Consider the following 23,946-nt stretch of genomic DNA (forward strand, 5'->3'; position numbering starts at 1 on the left):
AAGGTCAAGGCCAGGGGAAGTGATGCGATGCTGTGCCTGTTTAACCATATGATTTAAGGAGAAAGGAAAGGGGTGGTAGGGATGGGTGTTTGAGGGAGGGGAGGCATGAATAAGTGATTGATTTTAAAAAATCATGCCCAGTTGTGTAAAGAAAATTGTAATTTTTTAAATTCTGCCTCTCTACCTTGTGAGCATAATCATTAACTTAATTAGTCAGTTGTATGACTCTCACAACCTTTTTTTTACAGGAAATGTTGGCCTTTCAGACAGATGTTTCTAAAGATGTAAAGAAATTCATAATTGGATTCATGGAGGAAGCATGGTATGTTTTCACATCTTGTTTTCTGTTTAAGAATGTATTTAAAGTAACTAGTGAAGAATGTTCCTTGTAAATTCAAACTCTGTGCGAGATTGTCTCTTTTTTAAGAGATAAAGTCTATTTTTGTATTGTCAGTTGTCACAATACTTACCGCTTCCATCATTTTTGCAGGTTTTTTTTGGTGTGTTTATGGAGTGGTTGTATTCATGATTTTGTCTGTGAGAAGATGACAAGATTGAAGTCTGTGAGAATCTCGTCTCCTGTTTTAGTCCAAAGCGTGCTACTATCCGCTCAGTTTATGTCATGTTTTTTGTTCTTTCCCCAGTAAAAAAGACAACGAATGCTTGCCCAAAGTTCTTCCAAGCATTGTAATGCTCCTTGCAGACGACGATGTTAACGTTCAAAAGAAAATTATTCTAACAGCGAACAGCATGTTCAAGTTGACTCTTTCAGTAAGTTGGTGTATGACACTTTCAGTCACTGTACTGTTTCATGATTTTGTACTGTTGTGTCTATGGTGATGGCTGAATGGTCTAGCTTTTACATTCCTCTGTGAATGCATTGTGTAGATGATAATATAGTGGTCTCTCACAAATCTTAGGTTTTCATGATTTGATTTCCTGTGATGTATGGAGTAAACCATGATGTACAGTTGAACCTGTCCAAGACGATCTCTTTTTGTCTAGGAGAAAAGTTGTTTTCAGTCATCTTAAACAATGACATGATAATTATAAAATTTTTAAAAAATACAAGGGGATAAGTGGAAAGCATTCTTTTTTACAGGTTGTCGTTAGAGCAGCTTCGAATGTATTAAACCGATTATCAAACTTTGGCTAGTTATCGAGCAAAGATGATTGTGCATATCCGTTCTAATGTCAAAAGACCTTTTACTTTTTATTTGTTCCTGCTTTTTCTTGTCTTGTATGTATTTGGATTAGCAGATTTCCATGTTTCCTATCTTTTGTTTTAGCTTTAGAAAAGATTTTGCTTTTGTATAAGTGAATGGGTTTAATGCCTTTATCAACACTTTTATTTTTGTGGAAATATCTTTAGATTTAACATTGTGTAAGACTGCTGGCTCTTCAGTATTTTTGTTGTTGTACTAAGCACAATGGGTAATGTATGACTGCTAGACACAAGAGTGACAAAAACAAAAGACTTAATGAAAAGGTTCTGGCTGTTTGCAGTGGAGTACTGTCAGATTTCTAAGTAATTTTTATCTCTCATTTCTGTCTGGTGCCTCTTTTTTATGTAGCATTCTATCACTGTTGATTGCAATTGCCTCTTTGACATGTGAAGAATATAAAGATGTGAATGGGATTATTAACAATTGCTTAATGTGTGTCATTCAGTGGATCACCAAAGCAAAAAAGTCCCGTCCTGAAATGACTGAAGTGTGGAATCATCTGAAAGAACTGAAAACGTTGCTTTATGAAATGCTAGAGTCTGTCAATGATGGGTAAGTCCATTTTTTTGTTTTTTCTATACTTGTAGTACATTTTAATTTGCTGTTGCTGGTAAGAAGATATATGTAATTTCTGAAATGTTTCTGGAAGCTGTGATACTAAGAATACATTTAATTAATATTTACAATGTGACTCCTACCTGTGTTGAATGTCCGCCTTTCATCTTGAGATTTTTCAACCTCAGTGCTTTACTTGACCGTTTTAATCAGTTATACAAAAGTGTTATGTTCTTAAGAATTCAAATATGACCTTGTTACAATTTTGCCACCCCTCTTCCAACATTGATAATTTCTTACTCCTTAAAAGACCTCGACCAACTGCCGCATAACATTCTGTGGAAAGGCTTTAACGTAACGACTGCTTTCAAAACTGTCCAAAATAGAAACAGGATGTGAACTGTATTAATAATAGTATTTTTTAGCCTACTTTTGTCTGATTTTGACCTTGACATCCTGTTTGTCAAGACGTAAAATGTAAAACCTGTATAGACCTAGCAACATTGGTCCATCTTTGATTTTTTTGCAAGCAGATTTCTGGTTCAGTTTCAACATGTTTTCTTTTTTTTTTTCTTTAAGATTTGAAAGCCCTGTCTTTAGGTTTGTGCGATATCTTATCTGTCTGTCAGTGCCTTGGGTTGTTGATATCATTTTTGATGGCAATGTTTTATTTTGCACAGGATTGCTTATTTTTTAACAGCCGTCATGTACTTATGAATGAATTTCCCATGAGCAGAAAGATAGTGGAAATATTTATAGGGAACCCTGTCTGTTTTCTTAAGGCAAATGTTTTCCAGATATATTCATGTGAGTTGGTGTTTGATTTGTGAATCATAATTGTTTTTTACTTTTTTTTTCAGGATCCGAACTCATGTTGTGAAATTTTTGGAGGGGCTTACTCTTGTCTGCTCAAGAAGAACAGCTGTAAGTGTTTTGGGTGTTCAGTTTTTTTGTGCACTTTTACGTAGCTCTTGTTGTTCTTTAGAAGTAGCAGTGTCTTTTTTACCTGTTATTGTTGTAGTCTGTGCAGCCAATCAAGTACTTGTATTGTCATTTTACTGGAGTAGCTACATGTGATTTTTGTCCCTGTGTTTGACTGACACAAAAGGACTCTTGTGATGAACTAAATAGAACATTTTTCTCGACGACACTATGAGAAGTGTGAGCTCTGGTGTTGGATCTCTTTTTCCAACCATAGGATATCCTTTTGGCATTTCTTTTATTTAACTCGATAATAGTTCCCCTCGAGGTTGAATACAATTTTTTTATAGGTAAAAAGAGCAATGGATCACCAAGAACTTAACAAGAAAATGACATTGGAGTATGTTCAATTTTGAGTGACTTGTTAGGGAATGGCATTAAAAGAGTTCAGTTAAAACTGTTATATATTAGTTTTTCTTATGATTTAATGGATTTCAATCATCATTTACAGGATTCTGAGATCCCAAAGAAAAATGAAGGTGATATATCGCTGGATCAAGTGTCACAAACAAATGGGATTGCCATACCTCAGAAGCTGGAAGAGGACGGAAGAAAGGCATTTAACTCCTTGTTGCAGTTTCAGAGCTCTCCACACATATCAAGGTACGTTTGAGCTTAAGGAATTATACTTTGGATGATCCCAACGCTCTCGCTGAACTGTCTTGAAATACTTTTCAGAGTTAGGATGTCTGGCAGTTTCTTCTATAAAGCAGAATTAAAATAAAAGTAATAGAGAGAGCCACTATTGGCACAATATTCTTTTCGTATCGGCCAGCTATTCAGATGCAGAAAACCCAAAATTTATTAATTTTTTTCCCCTTTCTTTCTTTTCTTAAAGTTTGGTAAATAGTTGTATCGATTATGTGAGCTTGAGAAACATTTTGTTGAAATTCAAATTTACTCAATAAACTTTTTGAATGCATGTAAACACACACATACACCCTCATACTTACGTGCAGGCACACACACATACTCACACACACACGTTTGTATTTTATTCAGATGTATGGTAGGTTTATGTCTGTGTTTTACCATAACAAAATTTTCTTTGTTTTTTTGGGTTTTTTGCTTCCCACTGTTTCTAATATGAATGTTCTTTGCTCTCTTCCATTGTCCAGTATTAACCTGATGACAGTAATGAATGCCTTGTCCAACATTGCCAAACAGAGACCCGATTTCTTTGATCAAGTTGTCCAGAGCTATGAGGCTCTTCATGGTGAGTACATCTGGTCACTCGTCTCGGATTTGTTCGACTTATGAGAGTTACTGTAATGACATCACAATTGCTGGATGTAAATAACATACTTTTTGTCTTTTTTGTAATGCATTTCTGTAATGATAATAATAGATGACTCTTATTTAATATATTTTTTACTTCAAAGTTGGCTCCATTGGTTTAATGATAAATATACACCCAGACACACACAAACACTCACACACACACACACAAACACACACACACACACACACACACACACACACACACAGGTGCACATGCTTATACTTGGTTGTTTTGTGGTGAGAAAAAAAGTAGATTACTGTCTCAGGAGAAAAAATGATGCTAGAGCTGACTATCACATCTAAGCTCCTAGTCTCTCCCCACACTACATCATGTATACATGATGAATCTATCTACCAGGTTGTTTTTGGGGTAAATAGATAATATTAATCGCTAAGTTCCTTGAATACAGAATATGGCATTGCAAAAAAGAGTGACTATGAGAATTCCGATAGCTAATGGTGAAACTCTAAAGCTTGTTTCCCTTATGCAGTTGCAAGTGCCGTAAAACCTCGACTAAAACAAAAAATGTTTGTTGCAAGATGCAGTGAGTCCTTCAAACCTATAACTGTGACCATCTTTTGTGTCAATTTACGTTTGTTGTTATCCACCCAGGAGCAAAGGCTTATTAAAATCTTTCCTGTCACTTTTAAAATTGGTTTGGAAGACTTGTAATTGTTTTGCTATTTAAAGAAATAGGCTTGATTCTCCATTACAGTGTTAGTTGCATGTGCTGGTCTGGATGAAATGTTGACTTATTTGTTTCTGCTCTTCCTTTCCTTACAGTGAACCTTCCTCCCACATTAGCAAAGTCACAAGTGAGTAGTGTGAGAAAAAATTTGAAGACACAGATGATGGGCTTGCTGAAGCACCCTGCGTCTGTTGACTTTTTGCAGCAGATATCAACTCTCTTGACAGACCTGGGAGCTAGCCAGTCAGAGGTGAGCATTCTATTTCAAAGAAAACGTTTACTAGATTACTGGACAATGTGAGAAGTTGAAGGGTTTATTTAAATGTCTTTCGCAGATTGGTGGCATATTTTCATGTTTCCTACTCACATCCTTTCGTCATTTTTAAAGTCTAATGAAAGATAGCTGGTTGAATCAGCAAATAACATAATCGAAGTGCCATTTATTCTCAGAATTTGGTATACCCTCAATGCCTCTGGTTGAATCAGCAAATAACATTATCGAAGTTCCATTTATACTCAGAATTTGGTATACCATCAATGCCTTGGGTTGAATCAGCAAATAACATTATCGAAGTGCCATTTATATTCAGAATTTGGTATACCCTCAATGCCTCAACGTTTGTTTCTTTTCTTCTCTTTCACAGATTGCGAAGAATATGCCCAAAGACCTTGAGAGTCGTAAAAGAAAAGCAACCCAAGAGCCAAGTGCTTCTTATGCCAGTAAAAAGCATAAGTTGGAGGTAAGCAAAGTTGGTTTGACTGAGGTTAGGGTTCAATTTGAAGCAAGCAAGTCTGTTAGTCTGTTAAATGAAATGAGTTGCTCATATTTATGTCTTCACCATTGACTATGTTTCTCTAGGCATTATATGACACTGGGAAGTTTAAAATTATAAGGGAGCCTTTTTTATTCTTGTGATGATAACTAGTTGAGGAGATTTGGTATTGGAAAAGAAAGTCAATGGACAAAAGGACAGGAATCAGAATGACTATGTTATAAAAAAGTTGTCAGTTGGAAATATTTGAAAAGGCTGCTATGGTTCGTTTGTGGGCAAGATAAACATGCAAAAAGAGTTTGTGGCTCAAAAACTGAGTAACATTAAACAGTTTTTTTTTCTTTACGGTACTCCGAACCCAGCGTCTCGTCATAGAAATCGTGTGTATTAGTGCTCTACAGTTGATAGAAAGTAGAAACCTGGTGTTCTCTTGTCTGAAATGATAGATTTTATGTAGTACAGATGGCAATGGCGACAGTAATAGGGAAGTGGAAGAGAACACTGAAGTTTCTGTGAGAAAAAAAGAAAATCTGTCAGTATGTATGTAACTATTATAATTTACATCTTTCGTATTGCACTTTTCCATTTGTTAGTTGGATGAGGACGATGATGGCATGACTCCGTGGGTGGACCGCTCCAGTAAAAAGGCTAAACCTGAGCCTGCACAGAAGCAGACGGCCATTGATGTGACAGCGGAGGACATATTGCCTCGGTTGAATCCCCAAAACGTTGCAGATCTTGTGCTGCTCAGCATGGTGTGTAGCTTATGTGTCTGTGTCTTCTGTTTGTTTGTATGTTGTTGTTATTTGTTCCAGTGCTGTATGATGGGCTGTCACTCTTCACGAGTGGATGGTTGGGCGGCGCCTCTGGTCTGTCTTACTTCTTTTTTCTTCTCTCGCTTTGTAGATTCTGTATTGCATTTACCATGCTAAATGACTGTTAATGTGTGGGTGTTCTTCTCTTTGCTCAAACTTTAAAAGGTACAAACTCTTCACTTTATAGTCATGATGTAATAAGTTCAGGCTTTCAAAAAATGCTGTGTTGTCCAATAGAGTATGTCCTCAGTGTCTGGGTCTTGCAAAGAAATAGGGAGTTATGATATCCTTTAGTGCTGGGCAGTGTTAAAGATGCACTGGTCCATAGATTTCTGTTAATGATGGGGTTTATGGTGTACAATAAACATTTCTAGACACTGTATACGGGTTCCAAATGTCTTCATAGCGCCAAAAAAAAGTTGGCCGTTTCTGAATTAACTTTCCAATTTATAGTTGAAATAAAAAATCGTTTTTCAGTATATCTTGCTGTTCATTTTCCACTTGATGTTTGTTGTTGCGTGGGTGCTTCATTTTGTCAAATTATATAACTAATGCTTTGAGAGGGCCCGTGGTAACTGCTACTTTACTCTTCCTTTTTTGTTTCTATCTTGTCCTTTCCCATCTCTAAATGGCAGTTATCGTGTCAATGTGCTTTAAAATCTCAATGAAAACTAAGTCTGTTGTTACTGTCTGTCTTACTTTTCCCCCTCATCTCTAAAGGACCATTATTGCATCTGAATGTGCTCTTTATTCAACGAACAAAAAAACCCCAGCTTTACCACTGCATGGTTTTTCTCGTATTTCAAGGTGATGCTCCCGGATGCCATGCCCGCACAGTTCCAGTCCACGTACACCCCGATCGCTGCAGCGGGCACAGAGACTCAGATCAGCCACATAGCCCGTCTCCTGGCCACACAGCTCACCATGGCAGGGATGGGCAAAGGTCTTGGGGAGCTGCAGTTACAGGTGAGAGATGAGAGTGTGTGTGTGTGTGCGTGAATGCGTGCACACACACAACTGGGCTTACCCTTACCCTTGAATAAGTTATTGATGGTGCAAGAGGCTGGATCCGGGTCAGCTGATAAAGTTTCAAAAAGTTTGTATTAAGGCCTCAACAAAGAAATTTACTTAGGATGATTCATGCCGAAGTGTCGAAGATTTTGCTTTCACCAATTTTTGTCAGCGTCTTCTTGGTTCTGTTGCAAAATTCGTCTCGTTACAATTCAGACCTTGCGTAAACTAGAACCTAACAACTACGGTGGAGGCAACAGAACCAATAAATTTTGTTCCAGAAAATATTTTTTATATTGTGTGGGTGTGTTTTTGCAGTAGAATAAGCTTGGAAAACTCATTTACGAATTGTCAATTTTTTTTCATTGCAGGCTATGAAGCAAGATGCAAAAGCGGTCAGCGCCACTGATGATCAGCCCACCTCTCCAAAGCAAACAATTCAAACTGTTTTGGGTGAGTCTTTGTTTGTCCTCAGATAATCTTATTTCTTGGTGCAATGTTGTTTTTTTACCTGTGTTGCAAAAGGGGTGGGGGGAGGGGGTTGGGAAGTTAAATGTAATCTGCTCCCTCTATTTTGTTTCAGTGTTACATTAAAAACAAAATTATTCTGTTCCAGGCAAAATGTGTTTATTTTTATGCTGGTTCCACGTGGACGCCTGCTTTGTGCTTCTCTTCCTTTTCACATTAATGCTATCCTCAATATTTTTGTCCTTCCAATATTTTTATCCTTATCATGCTGTGTTTCTAGATACATTTTCATCATATCGATGTGCATCAAGTCTTTATGACTACCAAGAATTAAGGACCAACCCTTGAGCAGACCCTGTTTTGGCAGTATCATTGAAGCTATGCTTTACTGTATGTAAAAAATTGTACTACTGTGTGCAGTATTAAACAAAAGAATTTTTAAAAATGTTAAATTTAATTCTTTTGTATATCTCTTTGTTACTTTTTAAAAAGTTTAAACAGTAAGATCCAGCACTAATGACTTGAAACTTTTACTGTTCCCAGGTCTGAAGACAGAAGAACAAGATGAGCCAGTAATCAAAAAGCCTAAAATGTCACAGCTTCCAGTAAGTTGACAATCAGAAATTTTCCAGTTTGTCTTAGCTGTCTGTCTCCAATGATAGTTTCAGTCTTTTTTAAAGAAGACTTGTGTAAATGAAAATAACACCTTGTGTAGGTCGCCAAGTGTTACATCACTTGAAAGTCTATGTTGTACTAGGGTACTACCTTCTTTTCATCTCCATTTTCATTTGGGCTTCTTTCATTCACATCAACGTTAAGAGACTTTGTTCTTTTCTGCATTGGCATTTGTACTTTTCATTTTGAAATATGCATGCTCTGCTGCCCATTACACTTTTGTAGTGATTTTGGCACCGAAATGCTATTTACTTTTTGCAATATCTTTCTTCTAGTTCAAGACATTTTAAGTAGCAAGTAAGACGATGTTTTATTAAAATGATGCATAGTGCCATCATAGTGTTCTGTGTTGCATCAACAAGCTCATGATCTGTTTTAATATTTCCTCCTCAGCTTCCCCCGTCTTCTAGGAAAATGAAACAGTTTCAGCTCTCCAGTGTCACCAGGAAACTGGACCCACAGATCTCAGAGACTCTTAGCTCCGATGCAATGAAGAGAATAATTGAGGCAGAAAGTAAGAGCTTGATTCTGACAGCTTTCTTTTTAAATTTTCGTTTGCTGACATGGTTTTAGTCGTATTTTATGTTCCTTTCAATACTGATTTGTTTTTAAGATAGCAGCACTTTATTTATAATGCCTCTCTGCTGTGGAACTGAGCTAGGGTTAGAGAGCCGTTCAAGCTCCCAGAGAAAAACATCTTCCAGCATTTTTGGGGGCTTGAAACCTTGGATTACAAAAAAGTGCCCTATCCTCAGCTTCCATGAATGAAGGAATGAGACATGTTAGACCACAGCTTCTTTTGTGGAAATTTCTGTTGTTGTCATGTATCGTTGACCGTTCACATATCTCTGATTATTGGTAGCACCTTTAAGTGCTGATATTTTCAGAAGAACATAAAATTCAACTATCTAATCTTGGAATCCATTTCTTCTCCCCCATGATCATTGCTCTCTTTATTTTTTTAGATTTAATTATTTTTAATGATTAAAGAGCAAGTTCGTATTTCAAAAATACTTATTTTCCTTTAAAAAGATTTCTTTCATATTTAAGAAGTTATGAATTACTTTATTCTGTGATGAAAATGTAATGGGTTTTTTCCCCCATTTGTATGCTTTTGTGCCTCTGCTTTGATTGTTAATGATGAGGAAGAAATTGAATGACACTTTCCATCCTCTTGCTTTAGGCTTGTTGCCTTTACTTCTGTCTTTGCTAGTTGTTTACTGTTTTTGTAAGAACACTCCTTGGCGCTCATATGACCTTATGCAGTTGTGAGCGCCGTAAAACCCTCTATTATAAAAAAAGAACACCTTGGCTGCAATGTTCCGCCTTCAAAATGACCTACTTTGCTGCTATTTGTTGGACTCCAAGTTAAGCTGCTTCGAAAAATAAAAAACTTAAGTTTTGACAATTGCTACTTTTCCAGGGGCTGCATCAGTAGGTCACGTGGAGCAGCACCGGGTGAAGCTGTTGGCCTCTCTCACTTCTTTGTCCGGGGAATCCCACAAGAACGGTATGTGTGTGTTGTTGAAGGTCTTTATTTTTCCTGAAATGTACGATCAAACCTGTCTGCTGAGGTAGGTGGTTTGCGGGTGCTCTGGTGTGGTTTGCTTCTTCTTTCCTGTCAAACATCTATTGTCCCTATCTCCCCTTCTTCTTTTTTATGTTTGTTACTCTCGTGTAACACCTCTAATCTTCTGGCACTCATATGACCTTATGCAGTTGGGAGCGCTGTAAAACCTCTTCTAAAACTAAAAAACTAAACCTGTCTGAGGCAACCACCTACTTTGTCGAGGAAAAAAGTTATCGTCTTGGACAATGTCATTCTTATATTAAAAAAAAAAAGCAATGGGTGGGTTGGGGGGAGTGGGAGGCGGTCGTTTGAACAAGTGATTATCAATGACAGTAAGTCGTTACAGCAGGTTTGACTGTGTTTGGTTTCAGGAGCTGTTTTGTATTTTTGTAGTTACTCGCAAACACCGTTTGTCTCATTTATTTTTAATAATGTAAATTTCTTTTCGTGTGGTATTTCTTGACCTTAAGGTGTCAATGATACAATGAAATTGTCACTCGGTCAGATTTAGGGATAATTTAGATAGGATTGGATATACATTCCCCTCCTCCAACTTACTTTATCAATGTGACCATGAATGTGGTTACTTGTGGATCTTTTCACCCCTTCAATGCTAAGTGGGTGGTTGGCAGGTGCTCTGGTGTGGTTTGCTTCTGTTTTCCTATCAAACATCTATCGTCCTTATCTCCCCTTCTTCTTTTTTATGTTTGTTACTCTCTTGTAACTCCTCTAATCTTCTGGCGCTCATATGACCTTATGCAGTTGCGAGCGCCGAAAAACCTCTACTAAAACTAAACTAACCTTCAATGCTACGTAGTTTCAGCCTCATGTGCTGGGTGAAAAAGGGATGTGACCCTACTTTGTAACAAACATTGACGATAATGCTCACAGTTTGCTTATTCATAATTTATATCAGTGCAGTCTTGAAACTCCACAGATTTGTAGAGAAAAGGATATCCTATTTTCACATAGTAGTCTCTGTTTGACCTTCCAAAAAACAGCTGCGAACCATGCTCTGAACAGTCATGGACATATGGCTCTTTGACAATCTTTGAAAGCCTGAACAAATTCTGGCTGATGCACAGATGGAATTAAATTCAAACAAGCAAATGAACTTTGAGCACCTCAAGAAGTCTATAACGCTCTGACTCTGATCTGGTCAAATGATATGCCTTCAACAACTTTCCCCTCAGCTTAAAATGGGCGCCAAAGGAAAATAATGTTCTAAGAAATGCTGCTCAGATTTACACTTTTCACCCAGGCAGAGCGCAGACCGCACAACACTTGTCCCCACTGACCAGGATGCAGATGCCATACATCAGTACTACACCTGTATCTCGCCAAAAATACCCCAACCATTATTAGAATTTCAGCATGCTGAGAAAATTGAAAGTGATGATCGCATGTTCACCAGAAAAGGAATTAGAATCAGAACTGAAAACATTAGATCTAGCTCATTCATCACCCGAATTCTCTTCTTGGTGTAAGAGTATAGCAGCACTCATGCTAGGTCTACTTGACATTAAAAAAAAGATTACTCTAATTGTTGCATACAAACTGATTTTTGACCTCAAAGGCCACACAAACCATTCAGAAAGGAAATTTGACTTTAACAAGTGCTTAGGTCAGAAAGTAGATTATTGCTGCAACATTTTTGTTGCTACATAACACCATCGTCGATCGGCGCCTCGTGGGGGCAAAGTGTTTTGATAAATGATGTGCCCCCTAGCATTTATAAGTCTGCTGGTGTTGTCCACTTGTAAGAAAGTATACTTGATTCTGTTGCAGCATTACAAGAGCACATCTTCAACGACATCCGCGGCCGCCAGGACCTGGCATTTGCCTGGCTGTACCAGGAGTACGCCAACCTGCACGGCTACAGCACCAGCGAGAGCCCGGTGACGACGCCCACGGCTGTGGGCCGCTACGACGAGTGTCTCACACGTCTGCTGGTGGGACTCATGGAGCTGGACGATCACCATGGAGACATGTAAATACAACCCTTTTTTTTTTTTTTTTTTTTTGTAGAGTAATTTGTCACTGGTGTTATGCTCTGATCGTGTATCCGGATTTTGAAAAATTTTTCAGTACGCAACACCCCCCCCCCCCCCCCCAAAAAAAAGGAATAGTAATCTTTTTTCACTAAATTGGGATGTTGTCAGTGCCATTTTGCGATCATGTGTGGCCAAGTGCAAAAGGCCTCCAAAGCAAATCTCCTAATTGTTTAGCTATATATATATATATATATAAATTTCAGGAATTTGTTAATTTTGTCTATTCACCAACGGGCATGATGATAGATTGGGAAAACAGCAGAGAAATAGCATGTATTTACATTGAGTTAAAATTTGTCCCCTGCCTTTTTTGAGACACCTGAGCCCCCCACATATCTTTTATCTTGTCCTTTTAAAACTACATTGAAGATGTGTATGCGTCTGATGCTGTGCTTCTCAGCAGGAATGGGTTTTCAGCAGGAATAAGTTAAAGATTTAGTGTGCGCAATGAGCCAAAACTTTAGTATTTAGTTAAGCGTGATTAGTTGAATGTTATCATGATTGTTGATGTCTTTTTTTTGTTTTTTTCCTGTCACAGATTGTTCCACAAGTTGTTACTGGAGGCCCCAGCCATCACAGACAACGCCATCTCTGTGGTGAAGAAATACTGTGCTGTGGCTGTAAGTTAGCCCCACTGATTCTTCTTGTTACTTTACTAAGAAGAGTGTGCTGGGTGTATAACGATGGTATTATTCTCTGACCACGTGATTGGTTACTTAAATTTTTTTTCAAATTGTGAAAAATAAAACCCAGCCCTTATTTAACTGAAAAGAGAAGACACCAAGGTTAGCCTACAGTACTTTTGTATGATTTTATACCTTGGAAGGAGCAAAGTACAAATCATCTGCTATTTTTCCTCCCCCCTTTTCTCAATGCTTAAAAAAAATAGTTAATTAAGAACTCAACTTTCGGATTCTTCTTTTATGTTACTTTTGTTTCTGTCTGTTTATTTTGCTTTTTCTTTGTGCTAAATTCCGTTATAAAATGAATATAAATCTTTTTCGGCATGCAAAACCTCCCTCCACTCCACCCCGAGTATATTCAAAGTCAACATCTGTCTTTTTTTCAGAAATGCACTGAGAAGGGCATGAAAACTTTGAGTCAACTGATTAACACCCGCCCTGCCAAGAGGGGAAAGTTCCTAGATCTGCTTCTTGAATTCTCCGGTGATGAAAAGGTGGAGGTAGGAGCTCACCCTTCTTGTTTTTTTTTGTGGTTTAAAAAAAAATATTGTTCTTAGAATGTGGTGATGCAGTTTGTGACATTTAAAGGCAGTTAAGATATTTTTTTAGGAAGCTTCACAGTATATAATCTCTTCACTCAATACTTGAATTGTTCCTCTGAACTGTTGCACAAGAGGATTTATTTTTCAGCGTTTTTTTCTGACAATTTATTAAGATTCGGAATTCTTTCTTGGTTCGGGTATCACCAATGTGCTATAAGTTCATATACCCAGTGTTCGATTCTAATGTATCTGATCTTTTTTTATCTTATCTATGAATGTGAACCCTTATTTTCAGAAAAGAAAAAAGAATCCGAAATTTTTTTCTTATTGTGTTACCAGAGTTGCTGTTAATTTCGTGAAGTATTCTTTTGACATATTATAGTGTCACCAATTGTAATTATGGTTTTGATAAACATAATTTGAGACTGAAAAAAGTGCTAGACCTAATTTGGCGGTTGCATGGTTTGAGTCAGGAATTGATAACATTGTTTTGAGAATTGTTTATTATTTTCTTTTTAAAAATCTTCTAAGGAAAATTATTACTTTCGTCAAGGGTAGAAAAGTAAATTCGAAGTCTATTAATTTTAGTTGGAAAAAGATTGAAGGCATTGAGTGTGAACATATAGCAAATCTGCATGAAACATCAATTGGTTTCCTTACTGACATGACAGTGTATGATTACTCATATCTTGCATGCAACCTTCCAGTTATTTGTTCAACCATTTATAATTACATTGTTTTTGGTCAAAGTTTTTTGGGGAAAAATCTAAAAAAAAGATGCAATACAGTGAACTTGAAATTACCTCCCTTGAAAGTAATTTTTGGACAGTTCAATTAAAAAAATTTTTTTTTAGTGACAGCAAATATTTCTTTGCTTTACAAACTCCTTCAGGATTCGTCTTGTCATTGTGTTTCAGTAGATGTAGCTTCAGCTCTATGCGTCTCACTGGGTCAGTTGTTGAGTATTGTGAAGACTGCCCTTTTGTAATGTGAAGTCTGTTCTTTCCGAAAAGGTTCGCAACGTGGCTATCGAGACGGCCCAGAGCCTCCACGCCAGCGGCAAGATGCAGGAGGAGATAGAGACCTATGCCACTCAGCAACTGAAGAAACTTTTGCAGACAAAGCCGCCTGTTGTGAAGTCAGAAGGTAAAGTCTGACCCTTTCATAGTTCTGGCACCTTCGAGCAGACAGATCTGTGCGCTGGAGCTCTTTTTGGTTCATTGACAGCTGGGATGAGCCCACGGCATGATTAAGTGTGCATTTGTTGCACTGAGGGATAAAGCTAGTAGGCTACAATGATAGAGCTAGTACAATGTTCAGGCTTTTTCTTGGGTCTGTAAGGTTGAAGAAGTCAGAAATTTACAGCACTGTTTGACAAGTGAGGTCTTTTTTCTGAGTTGAGATTGAATTGTTTTCTACAATGTTGATATGATATCTGATTCAGTCAAATGAATTCAAGAAAAATTACTATTTGCAATGACCAATAACTAGGAGTTATATATACAAAGACTTTTTGTTGGTGTTGTTGCTTACAGTTACACCATGAGATGTAATCTGTCTTTTCTTTTATCTTTATTGAGCCATATTTGCAAAATGTTTCATGGTGAATCGAGAGGTCTTGTCTCGCCTATTCTGTTGTTTTTTGTCTTTAGTTCAAAATGTGTTGTGTTCGTGTTTCCTCAGCTCCGGTTGAAGCGTGGACAGAGGACAGCATCAAGGCACATTTGTACCTTCACCTCGGCCTTCTGCCGTCAAACCACAAACTCATTCACGAGTGAGTAGGCTTTACATAAACCTTACTAAAACTAAAACAGCTGCTTGTACTGTATGCTTCCCAGGAAGCTGAGAATGTTTCTGAGTGTTCTATGGTCTGCTGGGGTAATAATATAGTGTAAAGCGCATAAAGCTTGCTTTCGTGTGGGGACATGCGCTTCACAAATGCTATTTATTATTATTATTATTATTTTTACATAAGGCTGTTTGTCCTTTAAAATTAAATATGGATCAGTTTGCTGTGGTTTTTATAATTTCCGGTCTAGCGGTGCTGGGGTTTTTACCTCTCTGCCCTGTGTTGTTTTATGATTGGTGCTGCTTTTTTAAAATTGCTATGTTAGTATTTAGCAAGTTTTGAATGGTTGGAGGGTTTCACAGATATGTCATATTTCTTTACTTACTGTTTCTCTTTGTGTCTGTCTGTCTGTCTTGCTATTTCCTAGCACTAATTAACTTACTGACCATTAGTTCAAAATAATTTTTTGATAGGAAAGAAGAAACATCTATCGTCCTTATATCCCTTTCTTCTTTTTTATGTTTATTACTCTTTTGTAACAACTCTAATCTTCTGGCGCTCATATGACCTTATGCAGTTGCGAGCGCCGTAAAACCTCTACTAAAAAATTTTTTTCCTCAGGTTGGCAAACATTTATACGGCCACCTCAGCAGACATCAAGCGCACGATTCTCAGAGTGTTGGAAGTGCCGGTACGATATTACAATTCATGATTGGTTTGCTTTTCCTTATTATGTTCATTGTGATTCTGAACATAACATTCATAAATGGGAAATGGCTATATTTTTTCTTTACTTCAGTGTATCATTTGTTGATAGTTTGCATACTTTACATTTTGCATTATTTTGTTCTCACAAGAGGGAATCTTTTTCTTTGGAAATATGAATTAATTCAGTGTTTTGTGTTTTTATTTCGTCTATTGAAACAAATTGTATATTTTGTGCTGGGGGGTGGGGTATCTCTTCGCCAGGAGGATCACATAAACTTGACCCCCCTCACATTATTTGAAGTTACAATCCAGGTCCCCTGTAGTATTTGCAGTGTTACAGCTAGCTGGTTAGATGTGTACAGCAATCATTCACAATTCTGTCTTTGCCTACTGGCAAGTAGCTTTTGAAGTTGGGTAAATTGAGGAAAATTGTGTCTAATTCTTTCCCTAAGAATGTGAGGCCCTACCCAGCTGTGCTGGAATTAGAACCCTCAAATTCATGACTGTGTGTGTGACTCTATAGCAGCCCTTTGTTCGATGCCCTTAGAGGACTGAGCAGTTTTTAAATACTCAGTGGGCGGTTGGTGGGTGTTTTGGTCTGGTTTGCTCCTTCTTTCCTATCAAACATTTATTTTCCTTATCTCCCCTTCTTCTTTTTTATGTTTGTTACTCTCTTGTAACACCTCTAATCTTCTGGGGCTCATGTCATATGACCTAATGAAGTTGCGAGTGCCGTAAAACCTCTTCTAAAACTTAAATACTCAGCTGGTAAATTAGATCTTTTTGTTTGTTTAAAAAAGAATATTATGACTCTTTTCCCTGTGCATGTTCATGCAAGTCTTGTGCACCTGTCCCCAGGTACGTGGGATGGGCATGGACTCACCCGAGCTGCTGACCTTGGTTGAGAACTGTCCCCGGGGCTCGGAGACCCTGGTCATGAGGGTCATTCACATCCTCACTGACAAAGGTGAGTGCAGTACATGTTGTCTGTGGCTTATGCTGTCATTCTTCTGGCTGACACTAATATCTTTACTCTTTTTCTCCGGCAAACCGCTCCCAGTGGCTCGCGGTTGGAACCACTGGGCCGGTGAGCGGCTGGAGCACATTCCTTTACGGCGACTTCGACATCAAACTACTTTTCGGCAATTGCCGAAAACAGGTCTCTTATACCGGAAGTTCATTCATTAGATGAAAAACTATCAAAATAGGTTTGGTAGTTTCGATTTAATGACGTTTTTCTCATTTTTAGATGTAGCACCAAAAAAGTGTCCCCCTCGGAGAAAAAGAGCTAATGTGAGTCCATTGGGTCCTATTGTCTCTAATTGTGAACTGTGACATTGCGGATGCTTTTGGAAGACAAGTGACACATATTGAGGTTTTAAGTCAGTTTGTGTTTTGTAGACGAGTGGTAGGCACTCTGGTGGGGCCTGATACTTTTATTTCTTTGAGTTTAACAAAAAAAAAGTACAGATTTTCTGGATAAATCAAGAAATCCAAACTTTTGAAATTGTGAAGATTTTGCTTTTTATTTTATAAAAAGTCCTGATACAGGATATGTACCACAATATGATCCATCAATTTTGAGTCCCTGTGCGTTTTTTTAAAATAGTCAGTTGGCACTTCTGGTAACAGGGCACAAGGGGTTTGCAGGGAGGGCATTAAACCCATAAATAGTCCTAGTCTTTTCTGATCATTGTAATGCTGGGCTGTTCCATTCTGTCGGTTTGTAAGTGGACCGACATGTTTACAGAGCAATAACTGCTGAAGATTCCACTGACCTGTAATATGGACTCTGTAACATTTGTGAGGCATGCTGCAAAATGAGTTACTTCTCACTATCTAAAAAATGGAGATATTGGCTGAAAATTGACACTGGGGGGTCAGATTTAGAGATTTTCAATTGATGCCATTTTCTTCAAGTCTACTTTGTCTTTTATTATTCCTTTCTTACAAATTGCACAAACTCCACCTATACAGTTGATGCATCAATTTCCATATACGGCTAAATTCCGAGAAGTAACTCATTTTGTCATCACACTTCACATTTGAATCTTCTCGTCTCTCCCAGCTGTGCCATCTCCAGAACTGGTGGAAAGGATCCGAGATCTTTACCACAAACGAGTGCCCGACGTGAGGTTCCTCATCCCTGTGCTCAATGGCCTCTCCAAGGTAATGATGCCCTCTGTGGCGGCTCATGTATTAGTTTTAGTAGATGTTTTACAGCGCTCGCAACTGCATAAGGTCATATGGGTGTCTGAAGATTAGAGGTGTTACAAGAGAGTAACAAACACGAAAAAGAAGAAGGGGAGATAAGGACGATAGATGTTTGATAGGAAAGAAAAAGCAAACCACACCAGAGCATCCGCCAACCACCCACTGGCTGATGTATGTCTGGTCTTCATGTCCTCTGACGATGTCTTTAGCTACAAGCGTTTTCATGAGTTTTATTGTAATCAAGGATGCTGGGGTTTTTTCTTTTTTTTTTCTCTCCTGATTTTTCCATTATTATCTCTAAAAGAATAGTTATTGTTCTCCGTCTCTACATTTTGTTTTCTATTTAACCCTATATTGAAATGAGTTGTTATTTCTTTGCTTCAGAGGAATTTGTTTAAAAATGCTTCAGCTAGTGTTCCTTTATCATGTTTTTATCTTTTACAATGCTTGGGAAGTTGTGAACACTATGCACAGAAATTGAGAGTCATACTGAGATTTAATTTTGTTGAAATGGTAAAATATGTTTGACAGCTACCATTTATGGGTGCTTTTTGAAATTCTAGTGGTGGAAAAATATTTGGATAAAGAAGTTCATTATTCTTAGTGATTTAGGAGAAGTAAAGAGCTTGTAGTAATCTATGAGAGATTTTAAACCTATCTACAAAATGAAAGATTGTCCATGAAAAACCTACTAAAAGAGTTTGATGGTATAGTTGCTATAAGTGGGTGGTTGGCGGGTGCTCTGGTGTGGTTTGCTCCTTCTTTCCTATCCCTTTTTCTTTTTTTTAACGTTTGTTACTCTCTTGTAACACCTCTAATCTTCTGGCGCTCATATGACCTTATGCAGTTGCGAGCGCCGTAAAACCTCTACTAAAATAGGTGGCCTGTTTTCCCAGATATAATTTCTGTTGTCTCTGTATTTAAATAGCTTTGCACTTGCTCCTCTCAGAAATTTTACTTGTGCGAACCATTTTCTATTAAATAAAACATTGGTTAAAGTTGTTTTAGCAGCATTTTCAAGGGGTGTTTTTGAGCAGATGTTTGGTGGGGATGTTACTTTGTATTGATCTTTGAGAAAAGAAATATGGCAGTGCTACAACTCATCAGCACTATTCTGAGCAACTTTTATTTCTTTAAAAACCAATACTTGCTTTAATTAATTGTTCCTTTGTTTGTTGATACTGTATTTTCTAATGTTTGAAATTTATTGTTTTTCTTTTGTCCTTGTTCAGAGTGAGGTAATGGAGGCTTTGCCCAAACTCATCAAGTTGAATCCCATGGTAGTAAAGGAAGTGTTCAACCGACTGATGGGAAGCCACGGTAAGCTTTTGTTTTTGCTCTCAATTTTTTTTTTCCTTCATGATTTCTACCCATAGATGAAATGGACCCTCGTGAAGAGGGACGAGGAAGCATAGATAATCCCGTCTTCCTAAGACCCCTGTTCTAGATTTTCAAGTAATTCAAGCCGTAGATTTTGTGGTAAAAAAGAGCACTCTGGTGAGCTCCGCTCATTCTTCTTTCTCTGAGTATTCTTGTTCTCCTCATCTGCTCTTGATGAAGTGTGGCAAACTCTGCTCCTCCAATATTGGTCTCACTTGGCCGTATCAGAAGCCGAAAAACCATCTTTATCCTTATTCTCCTGTACAGATATATTGGTCATCGTCAGACATTGTGGGTGGTTGGCGGGTGCTCTGGTGTGGTTTCTTCCTTCTTTCCTATCAAACATCTATTGTCCTGGTCTCTCCTCCTTCTTTTTTGTGTTTGTTACTCTCTTGTAACAGCTCTAATCTTCGGCACTTGTATGACCTTATTGTGTTGCAGGTGCCGTAAAACATTTACTAAAACTAACGTAAAGGTCAGACATTGACTGACAAAGTATTCTTATTTTAACCAGAAAGCAAGTGAAAAGCGTGTGTATCTCATGTAAAGTAAGGCTTTTATCTGGAACACAGACTGACAGTGACAGCATAAATGTCTTCCTTTGAGTGTAGATCGTCTCTAGTGCCTTGTACCCATGTCATATGTTGTGTTTGTGTGTTTCCTTTTGCAGTGAGCAGTGACTCTGTGTACCACTCACCTTTGACCCCAGTGGAGCTCCTGGTGGCTCTGCACAACATCGACTCCACCAAATGTGACATGAAGACCATCATCAAAGGTAACATTTTACTGTTGAGACCTGAAAAGTAGAACACTGGTACCATAATGGACTACTGTAAAACCCTGAAACATCAAACACTGGTTTCACACACTGGACTACTGTAAAAACCATAAACATCAAACACTGGTTGTGGGTGGTTGGTGGGTGCTCTGGTGTGGTTTGCTTCTTCTTTCCTATCAAACATCTATTGTCTTTATCTCCCCTCCTTCTTTTTTGTGTCTGTTTCTCTCTTGTAACTTCTCTAATCTTCGGCACTTATATGACCTTATTGTGTTGCAATTGCAGTAAAACACTTACTAAAACTCGATTACCTTTGTATCTGTTTTTGAGTGGGTGGTCGATGGATACTCTGATGCGATATCGACTCCTTCTACATCTTTCCAGTGTTTCAACATTGCTGTTCTATTTGTGTCCAAATGTGGCAGTTGTTTTGCAGTGGTTACCTGCCACCACAAACACACTGCTCAGCAAGGCGCTCATTTTTTATTTCTCTTTTACTTCTTTACTCTCCTTATGTTTCTGTCTTTCATGCTTTTTGGGAGGGTGGTTGGAAAGCACCACTGGTAGGTCCTACTTCTTTTCTTTCCCTCTGTTTTTTCTGTTTGTCTTTTTTGCTTTTTCCCAGCACTAAATGATGGCCATTGTGTTGGTTGTTCTTCTCTTTATGTGTGGAAACAAATGGGACAAATTGCCTTTTTCCCCAGTTCTTTATGACTATTCATCTCAATGTGCTTCGCTTTACTTAGAAACAAAACCAATAATTGTGGGTTGTTGGCGGGTACTCTGGTGTGGTTTGCTTCTTCTTTCCTGTCAAACATCTATCGTCCTTATCACCCCTTCTTCTTTTTTATGTTTGTTACTCTCTTGTAACACCTCTAATCTTCTGGCGCTCATATGACCTTATGCAGTTGCGATCGTCGTAAAACCTCTACTAAAACTTTAAAAAACCCAATAATTTTTTTCATTCTGCAATTTTGGTTTCTCCCAGCGGCCAACCTGTGCTTCAGCGAGCGTAACATCTACACGCAGGAAGTGCTGGCCATCGTGATGCAGCAGCTGATGGAGCAGGAGCCGCTGCCCACTCTGCTCATGCGCACGGTCATCCAGTCGCTGTCCATGTACCCGAGGCTCATCGGCTTTGTGCTCAACATCCTGCAGAGACTCATCGTGAAGAAGGTAGGGCTTGTTCTGTTCTCTGTTGTGTGTGTGTGTGTGTGCTGTTGTTGTTTGTGTTCCAGCGTGGGTAGTTGGCGAGTGCTCTGGTGTGGTTTGTTCCTTCTTTCCTATTAAAAAAAATCTATCTTCCTTATCTCCCCTTCTCCTTTTTTATGTTTGTTACTCTCTCTTGTAACACCTCTAATCTTCTGGTGCTCATATGACCTTATGCAGTTACGAGCGCCGTGAAACCTCTACTAAACTAAATAGTCTAAAAATGAGCTTGAGCTACTGAAGGAGTCAAGTTTCTGTGCTGGTAGAACGCTTTGGGTGATCATGAATATTCTGATTCTTAGGGAAAGGTCTGAGTGGTATCATATCATGGCCTTCCACTTAGCATGATAATGATATGTATGTGTGATAAACTGGCTTTCAGTATGCTGCTGAGCGGAAGGCCATGAACCAAATTACTGGGGTGGGGATTATTAATAACAGTGACAACTGCAGCTGATGCAAACCCAAAAAGTACTGTTAGGAGTACTCCAACACATCGGGGAATGACAGGTGTGTTTGATACTCCCATAATTCCGGTAAACTGATATAACGCAGGGGCAAAATTAGAGATATCAGTTGCGGAATGGCAAATTGTATGAACTATCTGTAATTTCAAGTTGTCCGTGTTCTTGTTATCTGTGCCTGACTGCATAGATTTTTTACCCTGTTCGAAGAGACTGTACTCAGAAAGGATAAAACATTAGCAGTGGGTGGTTGGCGGGTACTCTGGTTTGGTTTGCTTCTTCTTTCCTATCAAACTTCTATCGTCCTTATCTCCCCTTCTTCTTTTTTATATTTGTTACTCTCTTGTAACATCTCTAATCTTCTGGCGCTCATATGACCTTATGCAGTTGCGAGTGCCATAAAGCCTTCACTAAGACTAAAACAAAAAACAATCGTTAACAATTATGTCTCACAGGTGGCAATCGATTGACGAAATTAAGACTGCCTCACTACTGGATCAATGACCATTGTGAAACAAGTGGTGCAACATAACAATAACCATCTAATTTTTTTCTGCCCTGCCCCCCCCCAATCCCCAATCCATGTAGGTGTGGAAACAGAAGAAGGTTTGGGAAGGGTTCATTCGGTGCTGCCAGCGCGCCAAGCCGCAGTCGTTCCAGGTGCTGCTACAGCTGCCGGCCACCCAGCTCAAGGAAGTGTTTGAGGTGTGCCCGGACCTGAGGGAGCCCTTGCTGGCCCACGTGGAGTCCTTCACGGAGAACCAGGTACGTGTGTGTGGTGTGTGTGTAAAGAGTTGGTGAGTTGGAGTGTAGTATGTGTTTGTAGTCAGTCACTTTTGTCTGGCTGTATTATAGATATGGCCTTTTTAATAATCTTTGCTCCTGTGGGTGGCTGGCAAGATGCTCTGATTTGGTTTGCGGTTCCCTCTATTCCGTTCCCAAAAAGATATGTCACGATGCGGTTATTACATGATTCTGATCAAAATCAGAATCCTGATTGTTACCACTACATCCTCCTTTCTATATTTTTATGATTACTTCCCTTTGTTTGAAAAGGCAGGAAACTTTCTTTTTAGATTGGACATTCCTCACTGTTGCTCCTGTTTATTCATTTTGGAATTGGGGGAGAGAACAGATTTGAGTGTATTTTGAGAGTTCAGGGCATGTTTTGTTCATCTTGTTATCTTGCGTGATTGGCGGGTACTCTGGTGTGGTTTGCTCCTTCTTTCCTATCAAACATCTATCGTCCCGATCTCTCCTTCTTTTTTATGTTTGTTACTCTCTTGTAACACCTCTAATCTTCAACAATTATATGACCTTATTGTGTTGCAAGTGCCGTAAAACTCTTACTAAAACTAGACTCGTCTTGTTATCAGAGAAGTAAGTTGAAGGGCAAGAAGATCTCAAATGACTGCTGGTTATTGGAAAACTTTAACAGTAAAATAAGTAAAAGAAAGTCATCAGACAAGGACAGATTGAAGAAGTAGATTTGCCTGGAGTATGAAGACAAGACTAGCTTTTTGTTGTTTTATAAATCTAGAAAAAAGAAGATCCAGGTTTGATGGGTGGTTGGTGGGGGCTAATGGGTGGCTGGCGGGTGCTCTGGTGTGGTTTGCTCCTTCTTTTCTTTATTTCTATCAAACATCTTTCGTCCTTATCTCCTTTTTTTTGGTGTGTTTGTTACTTTCTTATAACATCTCTAATCCTTATCTCTAATATGACCGAGTTGTGTTGCAAGTGTTGTAAATCTCTCACTAAAACAACAGAAAAAAACAAAACGATCCAGGTTTATATTGTTATCATCCCCTCTCTCCCATTTATACGCATATGTAACAGAGTTGCAGTTATATGTTTTTAAAGTTTATGTGACCAAGCTCATTTAATATATATTTGCCTAGCTTTTCAAAGTGAGTTTCTAAGCTTGCTTTTATGTGATTCTGCTCAACCCTGATTGTTACCGCTACATCCTCGCTATATTTTTATGATTACTTCCCTTTGTTTGAAAAGGCAGAAACCCTTCTTTTTAAATCAGCTCTTTAAAAACCTACTTTAACCTTGTCTTTCCCCCGTCTCCCGTGTGT

At 38.4% G+C, this 23,946-nt stretch overlaps 1 protein-coding gene across 1 annotated transcript in view; it reads left to right on the forward strand.

Annotated features, from left to right (window-relative positions):
- The window catches only part of LOC101858668 (symplekin), a 30,053-nt gene that overhangs the window by 3,129 nt on the left and 2,978 nt on the right, over positions 1 to 23,946 (forward strand). The window contains exons 4-29 of the mRNA XM_005107684.3: positions 249 to 322; positions 645 to 771; positions 1,672 to 1,778; positions 2,642 to 2,705; positions 3,214 to 3,365; positions 3,881 to 3,978; positions 4,828 to 4,982; positions 5,377 to 5,472; positions 6,099 to 6,260; positions 7,128 to 7,286; positions 7,703 to 7,784; positions 8,343 to 8,404; positions 8,868 to 8,988; positions 9,898 to 9,984; positions 11,833 to 12,034; positions 12,637 to 12,718; positions 13,168 to 13,281; positions 14,337 to 14,469; positions 15,007 to 15,097; positions 15,734 to 15,803; positions 16,679 to 16,787; positions 17,889 to 17,989; positions 19,267 to 19,354; positions 20,085 to 20,189; positions 21,181 to 21,368; positions 22,454 to 22,630. Of these exons, the coding sequence (XP_005107741.1) occupies positions 249 to 322; positions 645 to 771; positions 1,672 to 1,778; positions 2,642 to 2,705; positions 3,214 to 3,365; positions 3,881 to 3,978; positions 4,828 to 4,982; positions 5,377 to 5,472; positions 6,099 to 6,260; positions 7,128 to 7,286; positions 7,703 to 7,784; positions 8,343 to 8,404; positions 8,868 to 8,988; positions 9,898 to 9,984; positions 11,833 to 12,034; positions 12,637 to 12,718; positions 13,168 to 13,281; positions 14,337 to 14,469; positions 15,007 to 15,097; positions 15,734 to 15,803; positions 16,679 to 16,787; positions 17,889 to 17,989; positions 19,267 to 19,354; positions 20,085 to 20,189; positions 21,181 to 21,368; positions 22,454 to 22,630 (3,006 nt within the window). The remainder of the gene's footprint in view (positions 1 to 248; positions 323 to 644; positions 772 to 1,671; positions 1,779 to 2,641; positions 2,706 to 3,213; positions 3,366 to 3,880; positions 3,979 to 4,827; positions 4,983 to 5,376; positions 5,473 to 6,098; positions 6,261 to 7,127; positions 7,287 to 7,702; positions 7,785 to 8,342; positions 8,405 to 8,867; positions 8,989 to 9,897; positions 9,985 to 11,832; positions 12,035 to 12,636; positions 12,719 to 13,167; positions 13,282 to 14,336; positions 14,470 to 15,006; positions 15,098 to 15,733; positions 15,804 to 16,678; positions 16,788 to 17,888; positions 17,990 to 19,266; positions 19,355 to 20,084; positions 20,190 to 21,180; positions 21,369 to 22,453; positions 22,631 to 23,946) is intronic.

Source organism: Aplysia californica, unplaced genomic scaffold, assembly GCF_000002075.1.
Source record: "Aplysia californica isolate F4 #8 unplaced genomic scaffold, AplCal3.0 scaffold00622, whole genome shotgun sequence".
Lineage (NCBI taxonomy): Eukaryota > Metazoa > Mollusca > Gastropoda > Aplysiida > Aplysiidae > Aplysia > Aplysia californica.